At 36.8% G+C, this 23,653-nt stretch overlaps 1 protein-coding gene, 1 long non-coding RNA gene and 1 pseudogene across 3 annotated transcripts; 2 read left to right on the forward strand and 1 right to left on the reverse strand.

Annotated features, from left to right (window-relative positions):
* Positions 1-40: 40 nt before the first annotated feature.
* On the forward strand, positions 41-3,522 carry LOC147521559 (uncharacterized). The gene is given in 8 exon segments (XM_086573997.1): positions 41-609; positions 611-761; positions 846-938; positions 1,014-1,158; positions 1,914-2,024; positions 2,099-2,181; positions 2,270-2,327; positions 3,187-3,522. Coding segments are annotated over 8 exon segments (822 nt in total). The 5' UTR covers positions 41-508; the 3' UTR covers positions 3,267-3,522.
* Positions 2,557-9,307, reverse strand: LOC147521560 (uncharacterized). The gene is made up of 3 exons (XR_015202794.1): positions 9,204-9,307; positions 2,896-2,978; positions 2,557-2,734 (listed from the first exon to the last, which is right to left on the reverse strand). It is a non-coding gene; the product is annotated as an uncharacterized LOC147521560 (long non-coding RNA).
* Positions 9,308-20,585: 11,278 nt separating this feature from the next.
* Positions 20,586-23,435, forward strand: LOC147521561 (alcohol dehydrogenase-like 3; annotated as a pseudogene). The gene is made up of 7 exons (XR_015194197.1): positions 20,586-21,152; positions 21,321-21,405; positions 22,003-22,078; positions 22,189-22,250; positions 22,418-22,513; positions 22,825-22,986; positions 23,106-23,435. The product of XR_015194197.1 is annotated as an alcohol dehydrogenase-like 3 (transcript).
* The last annotated feature ends 218 nt before the right edge of the window (positions 23,436-23,653 follow it).

Consider the following 23,653-nt stretch of genomic DNA (forward strand, 5'->3'; position numbering starts at 1 on the left):
TAACTTTTTTTTTGGTTTTTTTTTTTTGAGAGGGCGTAAAATGTGTCTTGGCCCTGGTGTCTGTCATTGCCCCCCTTCTTAATAGTCTCTCTCTTTTCTCCACCTTTCATTTCCTGCTCTTCTCATCTCCTCCCTCCTTCATCTTCCTTCTTTCATCTCCTGCTCTTCTCATCTCCTCCCTCTTTCATTTTTCTCCTTTCATTTCCTGCTCTTCTCTTCATCTCCCTCATTTCATTTCCTGTATTTATCTTCCTCCTCTCATTTCCTGCAAAGCTCACGCCCCAATTATTCTAGTGATAAAGCCTTTTTTGCAACATGGTAGGCACGTGAGTTTCTAAAAAAAAAAAAAAAAATCGAAGTAGAACTAGGAGCACGTGAATAAAAAGAAGGGGTATGCATGGGTGCAACTCTTTTTTTTTTAATTGGGTTGAAAGCCCTAGTTCTTCTCCTTCGTTTCGAGGTACACACTCAAAGTTGGTAAAGGGAGAGTGAGAGAGAGAGGAAAAAAATGGTGAGACCATTTGCAGTGAAAGGGAGCAGAAAGAGAAAGAAGAGAGATGAATCTTACAAAGTAGAAAAACAAGAAGAAGAAGAAGAAGTGGAAGAAAGAAGAGCAAATACAAGAGCACCAACAAGAAGAAGTGGAAGAAGCAGTAAACCAATTAGCCGGAATACCAATAATACCCAATGACCAAAAGTCAAAGTCTGGTGTTATTTTCATTCTCGAAAGGGCTTCTTTGGAAGTTGCTAAAGTTGGAAAGGTAATAATTTTGATTTGCAAACTTGGTGTTTTATTCCTTTGATTGATTGTATAATAGTGATACTGTTGGAATTTGTGTTTTCAGACTTACCAGATATTGAACTCGGATGATCACGCCAATTTTCTACGAAAGCATAATAAGAATCCTGGGGATTATAGGCCTGACATTGCTCATCAGGTTCATTGGTTTCTTATTTTATTTTTTTTATTAAATGCATGATTGGTTCCTTTAAGTATTATTTATATTTTTCAGGCACTTCTTGCAATACTGGATAGCCCACTTAATAAGGCTGGAAGGTTACGAGCTTTATATGTTAAAACGGAAAAAGGGGTGCTTTTTGAAGTCAAACCTCATGTTCGTATGCCAAGAACATTTAAGAGGTTTTGTGGTGTCATGTGTAAGTTCTTGATATCTTCTGCTTTTCTTTTTCTCATTGAGCTGTTAGGTACGTAAGTATTAGTCTTGCTACGACATATGTTGCCTGTCATTTTGTGAATGTGTCAACCTTTATTGGACCCAAGTTTTCTGTCACTTATAAACCTCTAGGTTAATTACAATGGAGCAAATCTTGGATAGTTTTATGGAGATTGTACTTCATTATCAAATTACTTAGAGCAATTCAAGTGGGCGAGTGGTGCTATATCTCTGGATTTAGAGTTTATGGTCAAAACAGAGCTCCAACATTAAAATGTTTTTCCTCTGAGATCTATATTGTCCAAGGGCATTAATTTAGAAAGCTAATGCCTTGCGCCTCGCCTAGCCCTGACAACAGTCTGAGATTATTGATATAAAGGCTGGAATATGGAGCAATAGAGCTTGATGTTGTCATTTGTAGCACTGGAGATGCAACCACCCATAGGTATTTTCTGTCTTAAAAATTTGAATGTTGTCCACAAGTAGTCAATTTTCATGTTTTAAAGCCCGACTTCTGGAGAGGGACATCATTTAGATTTTAGAGATCAATTTGATCTCTGTGATAAAGGGATATAGTAAAGTCTAGCTGTTTCCATTTTATGGTGGGGCAAAAATTTGATCAAAGGGGGTTTGTTCTAATAGCATTTGGAATTTTACTGATAAATTTTGCGTATTTTTTCTTCCTGCTTCATCATGATATTAACTCTGGCATCATTTTCTTTCTAATAATTATTGTAGTGCAACTGCTTCAGAAACTGAGTATAAGTGCCACTAGCAAGCGCGAAAAGCTTTTGCGCGTTATAAAAAATCCAGTAACTCAACATCTCCCCGTCAACTCTCGCAAAATAGGTAAGCGATTTACATGCAAGTTCTTTTTCATTATGGGGAATTAGATCTATATGACTAATATCTTGGCATTTCAGGCCTTTCTTATAGCTCAGAGAAATTGGTCCAGTTACAGGACTACGTTGCCGCTGCTAGCAATGATGTGAACCTAGTTTTTGTGGTACTATCCAAATCTCTCAAAATACTCCTTTAATTGTTACGTTCTCTACTTATCTGATTGAGCATCTTGTTATGTGGTACACAATCAGGTTGGTGCTATGGCCCATGGGAAAATTGATAAGGAGTATACAGATGATTTTATATCAGGTATTGGTTATCATCATGTAATGTTGTGCGAACATAACATTTTCTTTATATCTTTGTGTGCTTGTAAAGATGTATAGTAGGGTACGAAAGGAGGGTTAGGATTTGTTTATTACTGTTTCCATCTTTCATACTTGATACGTGTTCATTACGATTAATAGGATATACTTGGAACTAATTCCTTGGATAAAAAACATATGACAGTATGCTCTGGGAATTTAAACAAAAATTACAATAAAAATTATCCTAGTTAAATATGAATCCCTTGAACTTAGTTTACCTCACTGGCCACACCACTTAATAAACAATACGAACTGCAAGTATTCATATTACATGTCATCTCGTCGAATTGTCCAATAGAAAATTGCAATTGGGATAGTTTGTTCTCTCAAATGGTAATCAGATAAAATCTTCATGAACATAATAAAGGCAAAATTCGGAGTTAGTAGAACAATAAAAAGAAAAAGAAAAACATGGCTTATCTTGTTTACTACTCAGCCTAAAAAGTGTATCTTGGAACAAAAATGCTTATTAAACTCTCTTATCCAATGCCCTTGTTAGAAATTCTAACCTCTTTTGTTCAGAGGGCATGTAATGTAATATAAAATCTGATATTCGGACCTGCAACTGCAAATGGTTTGCGGGAGAGCAACGCTGTTGACAAAAGAACAAGTAGAGATCAATACTTGAATTGCTTTGTAGAAGATTAAAAATTGCATGATGCAGCCATTAAATGCTTTCTCTGTTTTACACATTGTGGGATTGCGACTGCAAGTTCTTTTTCTGCTGAATTGTGCAGATTGTGTCTCAGATTGCTGAAGTTCTTAATTATCTTGGGTGTTTTTTTCTTCTATGCTCACAGTATCAGGTTATCCGTTGAGTGCTGCGTGTTGTATTGCGCGGATATGCAATACATTGGAGCTAAAATGGAGGATTCAGTAAACCAATTTTTCTCCCTTCTTTTTGATAGGTTTCAGAACCTCATGTGTAAGATCATATGGTTTTATGATGGATTGAATGTTAAATTATAATGGAGTGTATCAGAAACTTCAATTATGTTCAAACATTTGTTTGCATTTAGTGGTTGAGAGTAACTTCAAAATTGTATCGGAGATGAGCAATTGTTGGACGCTTTGAGTTAGAGACTTACATTTGTTGCTTTTCAAGTTAATCTGGAAAAGTAAAAAGATTTTGGAAATTTTTTATTTTTTATTTGGCACTCGAACTTTATTTTCCTTCCCTACAAGAGTAGAGGACACGCAAGTTTTTTTGTTTTCTTCTCATGAGTTGTATTAATTAGTCAATTGCAACTCTGACAGTCTGACTGTTAGCTTAAGTTGTAAGTGCTCCAACTCTGTTTGCATGAACTTATTTACCCCAACTCTCTTTGCAACAAATGAAGCACAGCCTAAAATAAGTGAAAATTTCCCTCTTTACCCCTTGCAATACTGCGTAACAGAAAATGTCTCTTTCTAAGTTCTAGAGTTTGGTTTTCAGTATCACTCTAGACCTTTTATGCGTTTCCATTTTGGTTGGTAATGGTGATGGTGAGTACGGTGGGAGGGTGGATTAATTCGTTGCTTGTGAAATTAGTTCTAAATTTTTTTTTCTTTGGGTTTATATCAACTTAGGGTGTTTATTGTAATAGTCTAAATTTTGTGATAAGAGTGCAAACTTGAATGTCAATACCATCTATTGCGTTGGAGATAACAATTATCTCATCTCTGTAACATGCTATAGATCAATTTCTGTGTGTTATTTTCGACTTGGCAGTCTGACTTTGCATCTTGAGCAAGAATCAATTCTACACAATCACGTTCATCTATATCTGTTAGACCGGAAAAATGCAAAAAAAATTAGGAGTTGGTTTTAGAAAGAATGTTTATGCTGATTAATGATTTGATGCCCGGTTGAGACTTGGAGAATTCTGCATTTCTCGAAATGTGTTTAGAATGCATTACTTCTGCATGTAATAGAAGTAACACCGGACTTTCTATTTTAGATCAAATGTGTTTGAATGCATTTCTCGAAAAGAATGAGGACAAGAAATGTTGGGATCATTCGATCTATATTGTTACGACCTAAAAAATCACTAGCTCTTTTTTTTCCCTTTCCCCTCTATTCACTCATCTTATTCTTTTTATGCTGCTTACCTATGGGCCTCATCTTTTGGACCTATGGGCCTCATAGGCCTTATTAAGGCCATAGCAGTTGCCCCCTCTTGGTACCGCGGACCGTTAATTTGGCCCGTGGTGCCAAGAAGCCAGAGTTCGTTTACTATTTCAACTTCCACAAATTCAATCACGGTACACTTATCTTCATTCCTAATACCAAACTTACCTGAACTGCAATTTACATTAACAACTATCATATTAGTTCTTTGATATCTTGGAAACTATATTCAATATTCAATGACCCTTTGAACTGAGAATATGGCCTATGCATTTTCTGCATCTCTCTGGCCTACAATAGCCGCTACTTTGTTGTGGTTTCCAGTGATTTAAGTACATTTTCTATATAGTTAAGAACTCGTTCGTAACTTTGTTGTGTTACTGGAAAGAATTAAGCTCCTAGTTGATATGTTGAAATGCGTGATGGAGTCATGGAGGTGTGACTAGTGTTACCAACTGACCATGAACATAAAGGATACACTTCTTGACAGTTCGAGTTCATGTGTATCAAATTTTGGACTATAATTTAAGAAGGGGTCACTTGGGAGTAGTATAGTTCATAAGAATAAGGAACAGATCAATGCATAATCAGATTCTTTGAGGGCTGCTTTAGAGTAGACGTGTCCAAAATAAGTTGGACCTGAATGTGTAAAATATATAAGACTGTAGAGTGATTTATAGTAGGAAAGAGTTCCTTCATATCATTGCTAAATATTTCTACGCACAGGCACCAGGTTCTCTTCATCAGTTCATACTGTCTCTCATTGCTTGTGGGCATCAAAACCAAACCTGTAGACTCTGTTTCGACAACAACCCCATATGTGTTGTATTAGTCATTCAACTGTCTACTCATTGCTGAACCTGCACTGCATGTTAACTCACAGATTCTTGTAATGGTACTGTGTCAATTAAGGTAATATAATGATTGAACCAAATATTTAAACAGTTTGCTTTCAGCAATGCACTCCAACAAATCCGAACACATGAATATAACACTGATTTGCCTCGCAGGCCAAATATATTAGAGAAATGCAGTTAATAATTTGTAAAATCAATCAATTTCTTTTATATGGATAGAAACATAGACGGAAGGAAATCAACAACCAAGTTATAATGTTAAACACTAACATCTGAAGAAGTTTCCTTCGAGGAAATGGGGACGTGAGAAGGACAACATGTACCAACAAAGCCAGAAATACCAATCACGACAAACTGCTCCAAAATATGTCACTATGCACAAGGATAAGAAAATACCATACATTGGGTAGCACTTTGAATATCTTATTGTCTGTTCATCTGCAAACTTGAAGTCTTTGTCAGGAGGCAGCAAGCTTCATGAGGAACACATATGACCAAAACCCACTATAACAAAATCTGAACCTATGTATTTTACAGAAGTGCCATCAGTTGGGCTAATGAGCATTAGACTTCCATTTCCTTAACAGTTCATCGTAAGCATATGCCTTGCCCAATTGCGTAAGGCTCTGTTTCAACTTGGACAAAGTTTTAGAGTGCAACTTAATTCCCCTCTCTATCATATCTTCTGCGTACTTGCGTGCCTCTGGCAGTCTATTGAGGTCACGGGCAACCATAAGCTTGTTTCCAGCTATCTCCCAACCAGGCGTCATTTCATTCTCAAGCATGCATTTCCAAACTTTTATAGCCATATCAGGATCACCAATATCCACATAAAGCGTAAGTCTGCGGAGCTTTCTGTTTTTTAAGTGAGTGGGAATAAACTCATTTTTTACCATCTCATTGAAAATGACTGAAACTTCTCGCACTTTCCTAAGATTAAGCATGAACTTAAGAAGGTTACTATAAGTTTTCGAATCAGGAAAAGCTCTATAGAAAACCATCCCCTTAAAAGAAATCCCCTTCTTATATGTTTCCACGTTTGAACAAATTATTTTAAACACGAATATATTGTGATATGAGAACACCCTCCATCTCTATGAACGCCAGTCACCATTTTCCTCATAATCCACTCTTTCCTTTTGACCAAGTACTCGAGTATCTGTATATGACTATTTGTTATATTCGCATGCCCCCAAGTTGATGCCGGCTGGTTTGGTAAAACTAGCCAGGGATCAACTAACAAATGTAACTATTGGATCCGAATATCATCTTACCCCCAAGTACTGCGGATCCTCAGGGATACTTAGCTCTTTCCTTGCTTAGGTTGCCCCCAAGTGTTAATTAGGACACACATTCGTGCCCTTTACATTTTTCGGATTGGCCCAAATGCCGCGAGAGGACTTGCCCTTTTTCATTTTAGGACTGCCCAACCACGCTACATCCAGGAATTACGCCTTATAGTCTTTGATTCGAACCGGCGTACCATGCCAAGTCCAGACAACTATTATCTGCCTCCCCTGAGTCTTTGATTCGGATTGGCATACCATGCCGCATCTAGGGACCTCCGCCCCCAAGTGTTTGATTCGGACCGGTGTACCATGCCAAGTCCAGGGACAACTATTATCTGCCCCCTAAGTCTTTGATTCGGATTGGCGTACCATGCCGCGTCTAGGGACCTCCTCCCCCAAGTGTTTGATTCGGACCGGCGTACCATGCCAAGTCCAGGGACAACTATTATCTGCCCCGAAGTCTTTGATTCGGTTGGCGTACCATGCGGCGTCCGGGACCTCCTCCGCCCCAAGTGTTTGATTCAAACCGGGCCATGCCAAGTCCGGGGACAACTATTATCGCCCCGAGTCTTTGATTGATTGGTGTACCATGCAGCGTCCGGGGACCAAATGCTTGCCCTTTTCATGTTTGGATGGCCCTTATGCGCTGGTCCGGGACTTGTGCCCTTTTCATGTTTGGAGGGCCCAAATGCCGCGTCCGGGACTTGCGCCCTTTTCATGTTTTGAATCGGCCCTTATGTCGCCAAGACTTGCGCCCTTTTCATGTTTGGATCAACCCTTATATGCACCCCTTTTCATGTTTGGAGGCCCCAAATGCCAGCGCCAAACTTGCGCCCTTTTCATGTTTCGAAGGGCCCACACACCGCGTCCAGGACTTGCGACCTTTTCATGTTTCGGAGGGCCCAAATGCCACGACCAGGACTTGCGACCTTTTCATGTTTCGGAGGGCCCAAACGCCGCGTCCAGAACTTGCGACCTTTTCATGTTTCGGAGGGCCCAAACGCCGCCTCCAGGACTTGCGACCTTTTCATGTTTCGGAGAGCCCAAACGCCGCCTCCAGGACTTGTGACCTTTTCATGTTTCGGAGGGCCCAAACGCCGCGTACCATGTCTCATCTATGACATCTATTTGTGTCCTTTCTATGATTATATTCCCATCAAAGATCATATTATAAGTAAAGTACCATTCCATTAATTGAATTCACAATAAGAGATGTAAGTAATAACTCACTGACATAAAACAAGGCCAAAAACTCACTGACATAAAACAAGGCCAAAAATTGAAATAACATACGTAAAGGGTGAGTCCTAGCAACAATAAACATGGGAGAGTCATAATGCCCCATGTCAGGCATTAGGGTGTGGTCAAGCCATCTATTCCCATAACATGTAGCACCAGCAACACTCTACAAAATAGCCTAAGCAAGCCTCAAAAATCATACATATGTATATCTATAATAAATTAAATGAAGCAATGATAGTATAAACCCACAATTATTCCTGCACTGTCATCATATTATTGATTTAGAACCGATCTTAGAGTAGATCAATAGTAATTACTAGCAACAACCAAGGCCCAAAATATCGATATCGATGAATATATCGGTGTACCCAAAAACCGATATATATCGGATATTTCGGATATATCCATTTTTGGTAACCACCAACTATTTAAAATATCGGAAATATCGGATATATCGGAAATATAATATCGAAAATATCGGATATATATTGGAAATATCGGTTTATATTTTAAAATGGTCAAAAAGTCAACCGATATATATCGATTATATCGAAATATCGATTATATCGGGTGAATAAAATTTCATATCGGAAATTCCGATATATATCGGAAAAAAATTCTATATTCGTGGATATATGTCAAAAAATACCGATATATATCGAAAATATATCGGCGATATTTTGGTCCATGGCAACAACAATAGCAACAAGCCCATTAATGCCAAACTTAACCTTTCACAAAAATCCGAAACAGACTCCTTAAACTCAACGAACTCATTAAAAACAAGAACCAAGTGTGTACTAAACTTTTGAAAAAATCCAAAACAAAATCTATTTATGTGCAAGTGTGTACTAGACTCATGAATTAAGAGCTACAATAATGCCATGTAAAAGAAGAAAATACAACCAATGTAGGTCTATTCCACTCTATCCTATAAATACGTGAGGGAACACTATTTATAACCATTTAAGCTATTTAGTATGTATTATCATGGACATATGTAATATGCAAAACCCCATGTAATATTAGAAAAACTACTTTAGCGGAATGTCGAGGTAATAACTATGATCCTAAAACAACAAGATTCATATTATCTCATCTAACTCGTCATAGAATCTTATTATTAAGTTATGTATTGTAGACAAAATATTTTTCCAGTAAAGTCATATCACACAATAGAAAGAATATATAAAGGGAAACATGCTACTGATCAAACACAATGGGAAGGTTTTATAAGTTAGAAACAGAAAATATAAAGAGCGAAATTGAAAAAGTATACCTAGCCATCACTGAGGTAGTATGAGTAGAGGAAATTGTACCTAGCCACCTAGCCATCACGTGGGCTTTGGACCTGAGCATCCGCGGTTCCCACCCCACTTAAGATGCTGAACAGCATGAGACATGACCAGAGACTATTCAGCTTGCCTCCATGTGTTGTCACAGTGTAGCACATATATATATACACTATTGAATATGCAGACAAAACTTTCAAGGCATCCAATCTTGTTGTCTTTATTTCTGATAGTATCATAAACCGAAGCCACTAAGAAGATTCCTTTTGCATCAGGACTCCATACTCTCTGAGTATTATTGGCATTAACCTGTTCTAGCATGAGTATAAGACTCTTTGGTGGTCTTCACTGCCTCAGGTTCCAACGTAAAGAACTCTAACTCCGACTCTCATTAAAGACAACAACAACAAGTTATTAATACGAACAAATGTACATCAACAATAATCGGACAATAGATATATCGCAATAACATTTAAATTAAACAAGATTACCTCATCTCACCTGTTTATTCCATTAAGAAACACCACATCTATCAACAGAATGAAAAATCTCTAGACCAAATTAGTGCTTTCATGTTTTACCTGACTTTTACTTCAATGTGAAATCTTCATCTACTTGTGAAATAAGTGTTGTAACAGACAAAAAGAACTGAACAACTAGTATAACAATGAGTTCAACTAGATTTAATTATTTGTCTATACCTTTTACCATGCTCACAAACATCATTACTATGGTCTATGGGCGATCGTACTCAAAATAATTCTCAGAGGAAAAAATGTAAACAATCCGAATTTGGGTGAATTCGGTTGCCAGGTTACCATCATTCTTACATAGTTGCATTGTCCCCTCATTCTTTCAGTTCAAAGTTTTCTAAGTCTATCCAATGAACATTTCTAGCAAAACATTAATAAACTCAGAAATTCTACCAAAACTTTTGACTATAACCAAAGCCTTAACTACTGAAGTCCTAAACAGTGTAACCATGGAGGTCCTTGTAGAAAGTAATTGTGGAAGCTTCTGCAATCGCTCGATTATCAGTAGCAACTCCTGAGATCACGAACATGAGATAGAAGGAGATGACGAACTCAATAACAAGAGATTGAAGGTCTGAACCTGCGGGTACTGTTCCAGCAAATAATTCATGCTTCCCCCCAAATAATATTCGTAAAGTTCCACTTGCAAGTGTAGATCCCACGACTTGAGCTGAAATGTAGAGCAAGAACAGCTAATCCAATCCTCAACGAACTTGTCTGTACTCCTCCCTGCTGATACACCGAGGTCCCATGATTCTGTAATTGATTGGAAAAAGGATTAGTATTGTTGATATCAAGAGAGCAGGCCTAGCGAAATCCTGTATCTACTGTTGAGTTATGCCATCCTAAAGTTTCAGAAGTAATGCTAAGTATGTAAAAAAATTTGAGATAAATGAAAACTTGTTGAGTCAATCACATTACCAGATTTGGTGTTGGTGCTGGAGCAGTGACATCCTCAGAGTTTGCAATGGGTGGTGCTGGAGGGTTAACAACAATTGGTGCTGCCGCTGGTGCATGATGATGATGCTACTTATGTCTGCGCTTCTTCTTTTTGCTTTTTGTAGGAGCTGGTGCAGGTGAGGGCACTAGATCTGGTGCTGGTGGTTCAGTAATTGGTGCTGGCGCTGGTGCCTTTGGTGGCGAAGGCATAGGTGATGGTACTGGTGTTTGCTTTGACGGTGTTGGTGCAGGTGGCATTACCACTGGTGTTGGTGACACCTGTGGTGGTGGTGGTAGGTAGAGTGGAAGAGGTGGACGTGAAGCTGGCACTTGTGGCAATGTTGGTGTTTGGGATGGGGAAGAGAGTGGTGGACCTTGAGCTGGACTTGAAGATGGTGGTGGTGTAGTACGTGGGCTAGAAGATGGTGGTAATTTAGGAGATGGTGAAGCTGTTGGTGTGGTGATTGTGGGAGAAATAGCAGCAGTGTTCCGAGGTGGTTGTGCAGCTACAATTAGTGGTTTTGAAGGCGCGCCACTGCTGTTTGTGCGCCAACAAGGTTTATAGAAATCAAGACACAGGTCAAGTTCTAGGAAAGTACCACCATAGGCTCATTGTTTGGAGATGAGAGTATTGGGAAAGAAGATTGTTTATGTGCATATATAGATGAGAGTTTCGTGAGTTTGGAGATCCAGTTGTATATTTCATATGAATGGATCACTTCCCTACTATTACATTATGGGGAATGTATGTTGGATCAAGGCCCAAAATATCGATATCGATGAATATATCGGTGTACCCAAAAACCGATATATATCGGATATATCGTATATTTCGGATATATCCATTTTTTTTTGGTAATCAGTCCAAATTATTTAAAATATCGGATATATCGGAAATATAATATCGGAAATATCGGAAATATATCGGAAATATATTGGAAATATCGGATTTATATTTTAAAATAGTCAAAAAGTCAACCGATATATATCGATTATATCGGAAATATCGATTATATCGGCGATATAAAGTTTCATATCGGAAATTCCGATATATATCGGGAAAAAAAGAGTTCTATATTCGGTGGATATATATCGGAAATATCAATATCGGTGTACCAAAATACCGATATATATCGGCGATATTTTGGTCCATGTGTTGGATTGCATTTACGTAGAGGAACTGCTTGCATATAGGTAGAGGGCTGGGCAAATGCAGGACAGGTTAGCATCAGGATCAGGAATTCAGGATAGCCCAAAAGAAGCACATTACCAAGTCACCAATCAAAAGGGACTATTTAGTATTTACAACACTATACATGACCGGGCAACACTACATGCTTTGGGACTTAAATGGAAAACGTCCATTAGTATGTACACTTAAATGGGAAATGCACATAGTTCGCCATCCGTTGGTAACTTAATGTTCAAACGGCACTTAGTCTGTCGTTCGTACTTAAATTAGGTATTTGTTATTGACAGACCCATATTGTGTTGGGCAGACTCCAACAAAAAAAACAATTATTACAAGTGTGTCATTGGTCCTAAAAAATCTAAAAAAAAACAATTATACAAGTATGTCATTGGTCCCAAAAAAGTTGAATTCGAAAACTCCAACTTAAACGACCCGACTAGGTCGTTTGGACTAAGTCTCAAACGACTTGGCCACACCGTTTGGGACTTAGTCCAAACGACCCGGTCGCACTGGTCAAGAGCCCAAAAAACAGAACTTTATATTTTTTTCAAAGTTCAAATCCCAAATGACATGGCCACACCGTCTGGATTGAGTCCAAAACGATGTGACCATGTCGTTTGAGATTTGGACTTAAAAAAAAATGGCCACACCGTTTGGACTTAGAAAAATCCCCAACGATATGGCCACACCGTTTGGACTAAGTCTCCAACGATATGGCCACTCCGTTTGGACTTAGTCCAAAACGATATGGCTATGTCGTTTGAGATTTGAACTTTGAAAAAATATAAAGTTCTGTTTTTTGGGCTCTTGACCGGTGTGGCCGTGTCGTTTGAACTAAGTCCCAAACTTAGTCCAAACGACCTAGCCGAGTCATTTAAATTTGGGGTTTCGAATTCAATTTTTTGGAGACCAATGACATACTTGTAATAATTGTTTTTAAAATTTTTTGAAACCAATGACACACTTGTAATAATTGTTTTTTTTTGAGTCTGCCCAACACAAATTGGGTCCGGCAGTAATAGGGAGTGTGTAATGACCCAGATTTTCATGGAAGGGTAATTTGGCCATTTTATGTGTTGGTTTAGTGTTGTAATAAATTTAATTTATTTAATAGCATGTTTATGGTTTCGTTATCCCATTTCTTGTGACAGAAATGAGATTGATTTTGTGTGCGGAATAAGAAATTCCGATTGTAACATTTGTGTGCGTAAGTTTTTTTTATCTAGACATAGTTGGATTATTACATTATGACCGAGCCCGACAGAAGGAGTCATAGATGATATTGTAATGAACACATGTTATGTAAAGTAACTTGTGGCACAGTTAATGAACAAAACCATGTTTCCATCTGCCCTCGTTGTCAGTCGGTGTGTGAGAGTTTAGAGCATGCTATTTTTAGCTGCCCTAGTCTTGATAAGATTTGGTTCGCTTCCCCTTGCCATGCGTTTCCAAATTTGACCTCCCAACTTTTCTGTCTCTGATGTGGTTAAAAAAGTTATCTCCAATGGTCACTCAAAAGATAGCATTATTCATAATTTATCTATTCTAGCATCTATCGTATACATGATTTGGTTAGATAGAAATTCTATGGTTTTTTATCCTCATTATAAGGCCATTTCTCATACTCGGATGCTTGAGCAAGCACGTAGGGAGTATTATTCCAAACACTCCTCCTATAGTTTTGAAGTATTTGATTCCGGAAGGGCATGTTTCGAGCTTTTATGCTTGCTTGTGATGGCAATTTTGACCCCATCTCTTTGCAAGCCGATGTAAACTATACAATGAATAGATGGAATTCGATATTTGCTATCACAGGAAGCAAGCCCGTCCGCAGCCGAGGATCACCGAAGAGGCAGAGCCGCAAGCAAGTAAAAACCGATTGGAACAAGCCCGCCAACTAAGTGTTAGCAAAGTGGTCGCCTGTTCGATAATAAGAGCATCGTCCAAGAGCTGAATGGAGTATCGCCAGATGTTTCTTGGTCTTCGTTGGAATTTTGCAAGAGATACATCATCTCAAAACTAGTTTCAGTTTACGTAAAATTGTCTTTTGTCCTAGAGAGTGATCAAACATGCCCATCTTATGGCAAAGATCGGCGTCGTCTAATCTGTCGATAGTATGTAACAGCCAAGTTCCTGGCAGGTGAAACTTGGGTTCTATGATGTCCAATCATGTCTGCAGATGAACTTTTTGCTCTTGGTTAATGGAAAGGAAAGTTTGTGCAAAAAAAAAAAAAAAAAAATGAACAAAACCATTTTCATAAAAACTATATATATGTAATTATTTTGGAATAACCGGAAATACAATGATACACTATTATTCTTATTACGATGTGATTTAAAAAAGGATTTGTGAATTCCTATAAAAAACGAGTTGTTGTCATATGCCGGTGATAACAGTTCATTCTAAGATTACAACTGTAGTGCCAGTTTTATAGGGATGCATCACAGGGTGTAGTTGGGAAATTCTTTTTCTTCTTTTCTAGTTGACCGTGTTTGTACGTGTCACGCTGTATGGTGGTTAGTTTAGTGGAGGGTACATGCTACCTCTACCTCGATGAGGTTTAGACGCGAGGGGTGGTTATATAGATTCACTCCTGGATTGGCTTCACGTATCGAAATAATCTGCAGTCATCGAACGGTTGACCACTGTAAATTAGGTGACAGCCCGTATGGAGGTCGTGGTCAAACGGCCTATTTGATCTCTAAAAGATTTGGGTTTTGTGTGTACGAATACAACTAATGACATTTCAGCTCCCTGTTGGTAAAATCAGAAAACTAACTGTGCATGGTTCACATTGGATAATACTAAACCGAGATATTGCTTGGGGTTGGGGTTGGGGCTGGAGCTGAGTCGTATCCTCACCTATATAATAAGATGTAGCAGCCACAATATTGATATGATGATTGTATTAGATATTTAGGAATTTTTAGTTATTATTATTGTTAGTTTGGAATATGTATTATTTCAGTTATGGATCTCTTGAAGAGGATTGGTGTTCTATCTGGCCGGTGGATTTTCAGCTTCGTAGTCATGTGATAACCTTGGCTTTTGGGACCAATGTTATGGTTGGATCTTTTATTATCTTTGGTATTCCATCTTTGTATGTGGTTTGATAGAGATGATCTTTCAGCTGTGGCTAGTTCCAAAATTTTACGTGCAACACGCCTAAGAATTCTAGACTTGTTATTATTGAAGAAAATCCTAGAATTTCTAATGATTTAAAAGAATGTAGAACAGTAAATAAAACCGTATACTTTCTTCTTGTTGTTTCTGTCCTTGCTGATATTTCTCCGTCAAGCAGTTAAAAGGGCTCACGGTGATTTCAAACGGCAAGTTAACGGATTTCCCGATTGACCAAATTACTAAGTTCGTTACCGCAATTGACCAGAAAAAAACTATGTTACCCCAATTAGAATTTTGGGGGAAAATACATTATCCATTTTAGCTATTTTTCAAAAAACAATATGTTCACATAAAATGAATTGTTAATAACTATTATCAAGCAGCTCACACCATAGTGCTTCCTATCAATCAAAAAAAAAAAAAAACCATAGTGCTTTAATCTTTTAAGGCGCCGGCCCATATGGCTATCAAATCAACTGTGAAATTGCATACAAGCGCCGAGGCACAGACTCCTTTCCGCCTTGTCACCAAGACTCCACAAGTATAACTTACAGACACTACAACCCTTTTTTTTTTTTTTTTTTTTTTAAGCCCAGGTCATTAGAGTGTGACTCCTAGAGCTCAATAAGATAATATGTGGCAGCAGGGTCCTCAAGCCTTGTCAGAACTTCCGGTCTACTGTTCCACCATTGTTTAGTTCCTAAAGCTAGTGCACAACCTTGTCGAGTACATGTGTATGTGGAGAAGTTTATCTCTCTCCATGATGAGGTGATGTTCAGCCATAAGACTTTACTCTTCAGCTTGTTCTAGTGGCTTCTAAACCTCCAATGAATATTGTCTGATTGAAATACATAAACTGCAGCTTGAGAGTTAGACTCCACCCAAATGTTCTTCCAACCCATTTGAATTGCTCTCTCCACTCCTTCAAGAATGGCTTAACATTCCGCTACATAACATGTTTCAATGCCCATTCCGCCAATCCCAGCACCACACACAAGTCTATTATGATCCCTAAGTACTACCCCCAATCGGCAAGTCCTGGGTTACCTCTTGAGGACCCATCCGTGTTTGCCTTTATAACACCAAGCGGAGGCAGCAACCAATAGCATTCTAGGGCTTTAGGCGCGTGTCTGAGTTTGGGTTGCAAGTTGTGTTGTTGAAGCATATGGTGATCAGTTGAACTTGAGTGCTTTTTAGACCCTTTGTGCGCAAATGTGAGTGAGCTTCTGATTCCCTTGCAAACAAGAGCATAGTTCGCTCATTTCTGATCATAAAGTATCTTATTTCGATTTTTCCATATGGCAACCATACAAGAGATGGAAGCTGTTGCCCATAACTCTTTTGCCAATGGGCTATGATTCTTGCAGGTTTCGATGACTTCAAGATAAGTAGTTGGGGATTGTTGTAGTTGAAAAGTAGTAGTGACATAGTTCCAACACTTCTTAGCGAACTCACATTCATATAACAAGTGTTGTTGGGTCTCACACTGTTGTTTACAAGTGATGTATCTTGAGGAACTCACACTACAACTTCAGATTACCATTAATCACTAATTACAGTTGTTCAGTCCTGTTATAACCCTCCATTAATGGTCAAGAACTGAGATAAGGAGAACTAAAAAAATCTCCAGATGAAAACCATTACACAGGGAAGTCATAAATTCCAACTCTCATAAAATCACCTTAGAAAATGTTAAGACATCTTTTCTTTTCGAGTGAGTGTATCAGTGTATGTGTGTGTAGCATGTTGCCAATAAGCAAATCTTTTGTGTGTGCCCACTCGTGTAGTTTGGGTTAGGGTACCCCGTGCCGCTAACCCAACTCCACCCTAACTTCGGATTAAAACACCTAACATAGTCGTTATCCTTCTAAGGCCGTCTAGCATACATACGAGTTATCAACAAGGCAGACCATACTGGCTATGTACCAAATGAGACCTAGTAACGAAGGATGCCCACAAACCCCCGGCACATGGCTTTGTGCAAAAGATGTAGCCTAAATATTCATAAAGAAATGAAAGAAAACACCATTTAAGATTTCACAAAAGAAGATATAAACAGAACATCATAATCTAGTTTTCCCAGATAAAACGAAAAAAAATGCATAGATGGGTAACGAACTATACACAAAATCAAATATTGGTGTATAAACTTTTTTTTGAGCAAATTTGGATAACGAAGTGTACCACGTTTTGCAACGTTGAGTTCTGTTTCACTTCCGTCCATTTTTTTCACACGTGTCAAGACATGGAAACAATTTACTGAGTGTTTAAACCTTACATATACTGACAAAATTTCAGTGTTTCCACAAAGCCATCATTCATACTATTACCAACACCAATCAACTTTTCAATGGAAAAAATATAGCGAAAGTATAAGACAGAAATTAGAAAGCAAAAAGGTATAAGGTACTACTCCAAAGAGGTATACAATCTTCTTTTCCTACCACAAATGATCATGCAAAATAACAGTACCATTTCATAAAAGAACAACCAAATAACATCCTCACCTTAAAACCAACAATAAAGTTCAAATTTCAAATCAAAATCAACCAAAATGACAGAACAATAACCTACCAGCTAGGACCACATGACCACATTGGCACTGGATCACACACTAAGCAGTTAAAATCGATTTTTGAAACTAATCGGTCCAGGAGCGATCTGTGATTAATCAGTTAATCGGTTATATCAGATGCATATATTTGACACTTTCAAAATATATAATAATACAATCATACAAGATATTTCTAAATAGTTATATTGACACTTTCAAAATATATAATAATACAATCATACAAGATATTTCTAAATAGTTATATGAGATGCAACAAAAAATATCAAATTTTCATAATCATATCTAATCAGCTCAATTTTAGAGTAATATAGATATCCTAAATACAACAATTATGTTAAATATTTAAAGAAATAAGGAGAGATTGAGAGAAAAGATACTATATATTAGAGAGATAATACAATAATTTGTATATTAAACATTCGTTAAGAGAAGAAAATAAGTAAACTCTTAGCTGTGTGTGTTTATCAGGTTCCATTATTATTAATACGGTTTAAAAATCCAATTTGTTAATTTTACGTATTTTTTTGGGTGGGGACCGATATTTTCAATAAAAAATTTCTCGGTTTAGTGAGAAATCGGTCATCTCGACCGATTAATCGATTAATTCGGTGATTAAATCGGTTCAGTAAGAAAAGTTTAAAATCGGTAAAAACTAATCGGGTTACAAACGATACACGATTAATCTGCCAATATAACTGATATTGATAGCATAGATCACACAACAACACAATCTTTTCAAAATCACCATCTGAGCCACTTACTCATTTTTCTCGATCACATACACATTTTCATAACCCTTTAGACAATGAAATATCTGACCCAACTACCAATCCATAAACACTGACAAGAGATCTCCATCCTTTTCCTCTAACAACATGGGCGCCATTATGATACTTACATATATAACTCAACCTCATAGCCTTTCCCATCAGCATAAAAGGTCATTTTCTTTCCATGCTGCTTCAGATAGTCTGTCAGCTCTCCAAAGATTTTCCAATAAGGTCTCCTAATTGTGAGACATGTCTTGTACTTTTCAGTAATTACAGCTCTAAACAAAAACTCCTTAGCTTGACCATTTCCTTGATACACAACAAGTGCCATATTATTTTCATCACGATCCACAGATAGGGACGGAGCCATGATTCTAAGATAAGGGGTGCGAGATTATGTGCACACCCCACCAAATATATATATATATATATATATATATATATATACACACAATTTTTTTTATTTTTTTTGTTAGAAAATCTAAACAGTACAGATCAACAAAATTATGCATTTATTTCAATTCACAAAACTAAAGTGCGTTGAGTACTAAGAATTTAATATGGACTAATGAAGTTAACTACGTAAGCCATTAATTGATACTACTATGTTTATATATATTTACATATTCTAGTCCACAAGTCTACAACAATTCAACAAATTGTTAACTTCCTATAATGCTATAAATCTATATAGCCCTACTATTATGTAGAGAAAACTATAAAAAATTAACATTGAAAGTAAAAAAAATTACATTGTTTTGTTTTGTTTTATTTTTATTTTAAGTGGAAATTTTATTGATAATGATAACGAGTTTTACAAATAATTAGGAAAACGTACAAGTCTTTCATGAATTTGTTTTGTTTTGTTTTTTGTTTTTTGTTTTTTGGGTTGAGGTCGGACGTTTGTTTAAGAATTGAGAGTAAAAGAAAGGAGGGAGTGCTTACGGGTTTATTATGGATGATTAGAATTATACAAACTGACCGGTTGGGCTTTTGCTATTTGTTTTATTCTTATTTAACCCATCAAATATTCAAAGACACATTCTCTCTTTAATGGTTTTGGACTCAAAATAAATGATTAATGATAATTTTATAAGAGCAAAAAGAGAAGTAAAAAAAGAAATTGGTTAATTGCAATGTTTTTTATTAGTTTTGTTTTTCATACTATTTTTTTTGTTGATTATATTTTCACTGAAAATTTTGAAAGTTTGCTAAAATAATTGAGGGTGCTAGTCCTTATACTATTCAAATAAAGAAATGACAAAGAAAAAAAAAAAAAAAAAAATGGGTGAACTAGTGTTACCTCCTATTAGATGAGCAAATTAGGATTTCTCCGGGTAAAAGTCAAATTGGGTTGACCGAATTTTTTTTGTGTGTATTGAAGGGGAAGACTCTAATTTCTGGGAGAAAATCCTAATTGGCTAATCTAATGGGGGTAATATTGGTTAACCCAACAAAATGAAATGAAATCGGAGTTAGTACCAGTGAACAAGGAGGTCTGAATAGCAAGAACTAGTAAGGAGAAAAAAACTGCACAGGCAACGAGTACAAGAACGCTCGTGGGTCTTCTGTTTGAACTCTTTATTGGCCTCATTAGCTTTTAAGTAATTAGTTTCATGTGTGCCAACTGTATTTACAGTTCAACGTACGTATTGATCATAGATTCATAGTTGATTGGCTCATAACAAATTGGGGTTGACCATGCATATCCTTTAATCCACTTGATGCTTCAGTATAAATATTTCAGAACGTCTAGCAACCTAAAACACTACAATTTCATTACCAATCACCATAGACAAGGAGCTAGATCAAAAAAGATGGGTAGCTTGAGTAACATTGATCAATCCAATAGTGAAACAAGAAGAAAGGTCCATCACCTGTAAAGGTAATTATATTTTTAGAGTAATCCAAACTTAATCTTATTTGATTTCTCTCGCACAACAATGAGCATAATCATGCTTCATATCATGCATGCTCATTTTCAAGATCAACAATTCATCGTCACCTACATTTTATGAAATATAAACTTGTTCACGTTTTTTTGTCTATGGTGTACATGTAGCTGCTGTTGTATGGGCCCCTAAAGAACCATTGGTCATAGAAGAAGTGAATGTTGATCCTCCACAAAAAATGGAGGTTAGAATCAAAGAACTTGGCGAGGAGTTTTTTTATAGAAATTCTTTACACTTCAATCTGTCACACTGATCTTGGTGCTTGGAAAGGAGAGGTAAGAAAGAATTTCAATTCCCTTTGACATATGAACACAAATTTCCACTCTCATTCAACATATATATACCACGATAATGTTCTAATTTATAATTGTCCATCTTCTGCAACGACATACAGAATGAAAGTCAACGTGCATTTCCTCGAATTCTAGGCCATGAAGTTGCTGGGTATGCCTCGAATACTAGTTTGATTGCTTGCCTCTTAATAATTAGCTTCTAATGATAATCATCGAAAACATGTGTTGTTGATCGTTACCATGTAAATGTACTTGTGTAGGATTGTTGAAAGTGTTGGGGAAGGAGTCTTAGACATAAAAGAAGGTGACCATGTGATTCCAATATTCAATGGGGAAAGTGTGGGATTGTGGGGTATTGCAAGTCAGAGAAGACTAATCCATCTGTGCCAAGTTTCGAGTTAACCCGATGAAAATTATCATGGTTGTGGATGGCAAAACAAGATTTTCAACTCGAGATGGGCAACCTATCTACCATTTCCTCAACACATCTACGTTCAGTGAATTCACTGTTCTAGACTCTGCATGTGTTGTGAAGATAGACCCTAAAGCTTTTCATTAAAGAAGATGAGCCTTCTTAAAAGTTGTGGCAGTTCTACAGGTATAACAAATGATACTAACTACTACTGTTATTATATTTTTAGGAGCGCACTTCAATCGCTAAAGACATATAATAATTGATCAAGCTACCCATGATCTATTTTCAAGTTCACATTCCCCTAATATTCCAATATAAACTTAATTTTTTTGTCTGTGGCTGTCCTTGTAGGAGTTGGAGCCGCGTAGAACACTGCAAACGTTAAAAAAATGGGTCAAATCAAGCAATATTTGGTCTTGGTGCTCTAGGACTTGCGGTAAATATGCACAACCTAATAGTTTTATACTCTTTCATTTCTATTGCTTTTCTGGAATCTAAAGTCAAAACCAATTGGCACTGAGCAAAGCAAAATTTTATTTGTTATAAATCAAGGATTTCAGTCTCAGCATTACTCTATTTTTTTTTTTTTTGGTCTGTTAACGAACATTAATTTGATTTATCCATATAATGCAGGCTGCTTTCAGGTGCACCCGAGCGAGGTTGTGGATGGAAAACTTCTCGCATCATAGGCATTGACATCAACAAAGACAAATTCATCAAAGGTATTTATCAGCTACGTGATGTTCAGTCATTACTTGTTGCTCATTTTGTTTAGTTAACTATCATTTCTCATTTATCACACATCGTTATAACAAATGAACTCTTGGTGCTCTAGGACTTGCGGTAAAGCACAACCTAATAGTTTTCTCTTTCATTTCTATTGCTTTATGGAATCTAAAGTCAAAACCAATTGGCACTGAGCAAAGCAAAATTTTATTTGTTATAAATCAAGGATTTCAGTCTCAGCATTACTCTATTTTTTTTTTTTTTGGTCTGTTAACGAACATTAATTTGATTTATCCATATAATGCAGGCTGCTTCAGGTGCACGAGCGAGAGGAGCTTCTCGCATCATAGGCATTGACATCAACAAAGACAAATTCATCAAAGGTATTTATCAGCTACGTGATGTTCAGTCATTACTTGTTGCTCATTTTGTTTAGTTAACTATCATTTCTCATTTATCACACATCGTTATAACAAATGAACTTTAAAAATAGGTCAAACCATGGGCATGACACACTTTATCAACCCAAAAGATCTGAAGAGACCTGTACACGAGGTAAGGAGCTTTTGATATATCAAATTGCTTTAGCACTCTTGAAATGCTCTCTATCATCCAAAATTCGCCGAAAGACATGCCAGATTCCATTGTCAATACCCTTAATGCTTAAATGTTTCCAAACTTTCGTCAATACTTGGTCTTACGTACTGATGTATTTTGTGCAGGAAATAAGGGAATTGACTGATGGGGGAGTAGACTACAGTTTTGAGTGTGCTGGGAACTTGGACGTTCTTCGTGAGGCTTTCTTGTCAACTCATGATGTAAGACAGTAAGAATACTTGGTGCTATGTCCATCCTTATCACCATTTGGATCATTGTGATTATAATTTGAGTATGGTTTTCTAGGACCACTTTAGAAAAATCAAACGTGAAAAACAATATTGAATGGCAGACAATTTATATGTATGTATTGCCGACATATATTATATGATTCACAGTTTTCAGTATTTCATTTCTTAAGTGACAAATATAATGTTTTCATTATTTTATTTCAATTGATTTTGAATATGTCGGACCCAAGTATTAGTATTTAGCGTACTGTTATATAACTGAATTCTCTGTACTGTAACAGGGATGGGGAATGACAATTATTTTGGGAATTCATCCAACGCCAAGAATGATGCCATTACATCCAATGGAGTTTTTCGATGGTAGGAGGATCACGGGAACTGTCTTTGGGGACTTCAAAGGGAAGACCCAGTTGCCTCAGTTTGCTGAAGAATGCATGCGTGGAGTGAGTGAATTACTTCTATATTCACTCCATTCTAATAATTTATTAATTACAAGCTCTAATATAGGAATTTTCATATTGATATCTAACAATTTTCTTAATATTTAATTTGGTGGTTTCAGGCTGTGAATTTAGATGAGTTCATCACTCATGAGCTTCCATTCTCAAAGATAAACGAAGCATTTCAACTCCTCATTGAAGGGAAATCCCTGAGATGCATTTTAGAGCTTTGAAATTCTTTGTCCGAACAATCGTTGTATTTTTTTAGGCAATATGAGCTCAAATGCTCAAATATGTATCTTCTAATTATTTGTGTTTGCTTAAGTTTTATTGTTCATTCTTTGGGATCACACTGGGCCTATTCGTCTCAGTTTGGTCAATTTATTTACATCTGTAAAGCAATGTAAGATATGATTGGTTTATGGTGTATATAAAAAATTAATAAAGTTATACATGGAATTTGATATTCTATTGTCTATTGATATCTATTGCAATGTCATCAGATAGTACCCCGTAAGAGATCAGAAATCTTTATGCATGGATCTATATATCTCTAGCTCTCTACTACTTCTTTTAGACTCGGACCTCATTACTAAATTGGATTCGATCCAAATAGGCAATGAACGTGATTCAATTGAAAGAAAAACACATAATGTCTATTACATATTTA

This window comes from Coptis chinensis, chromosome 1, assembly GCF_015680905.1.
Source record: "Coptis chinensis isolate HL-2020 chromosome 1, ASM1568090v1, whole genome shotgun sequence".
Taxonomy (NCBI): domain Eukaryota; kingdom Viridiplantae; phylum Streptophyta; class Magnoliopsida; order Ranunculales; family Ranunculaceae; genus Coptis; species Coptis chinensis.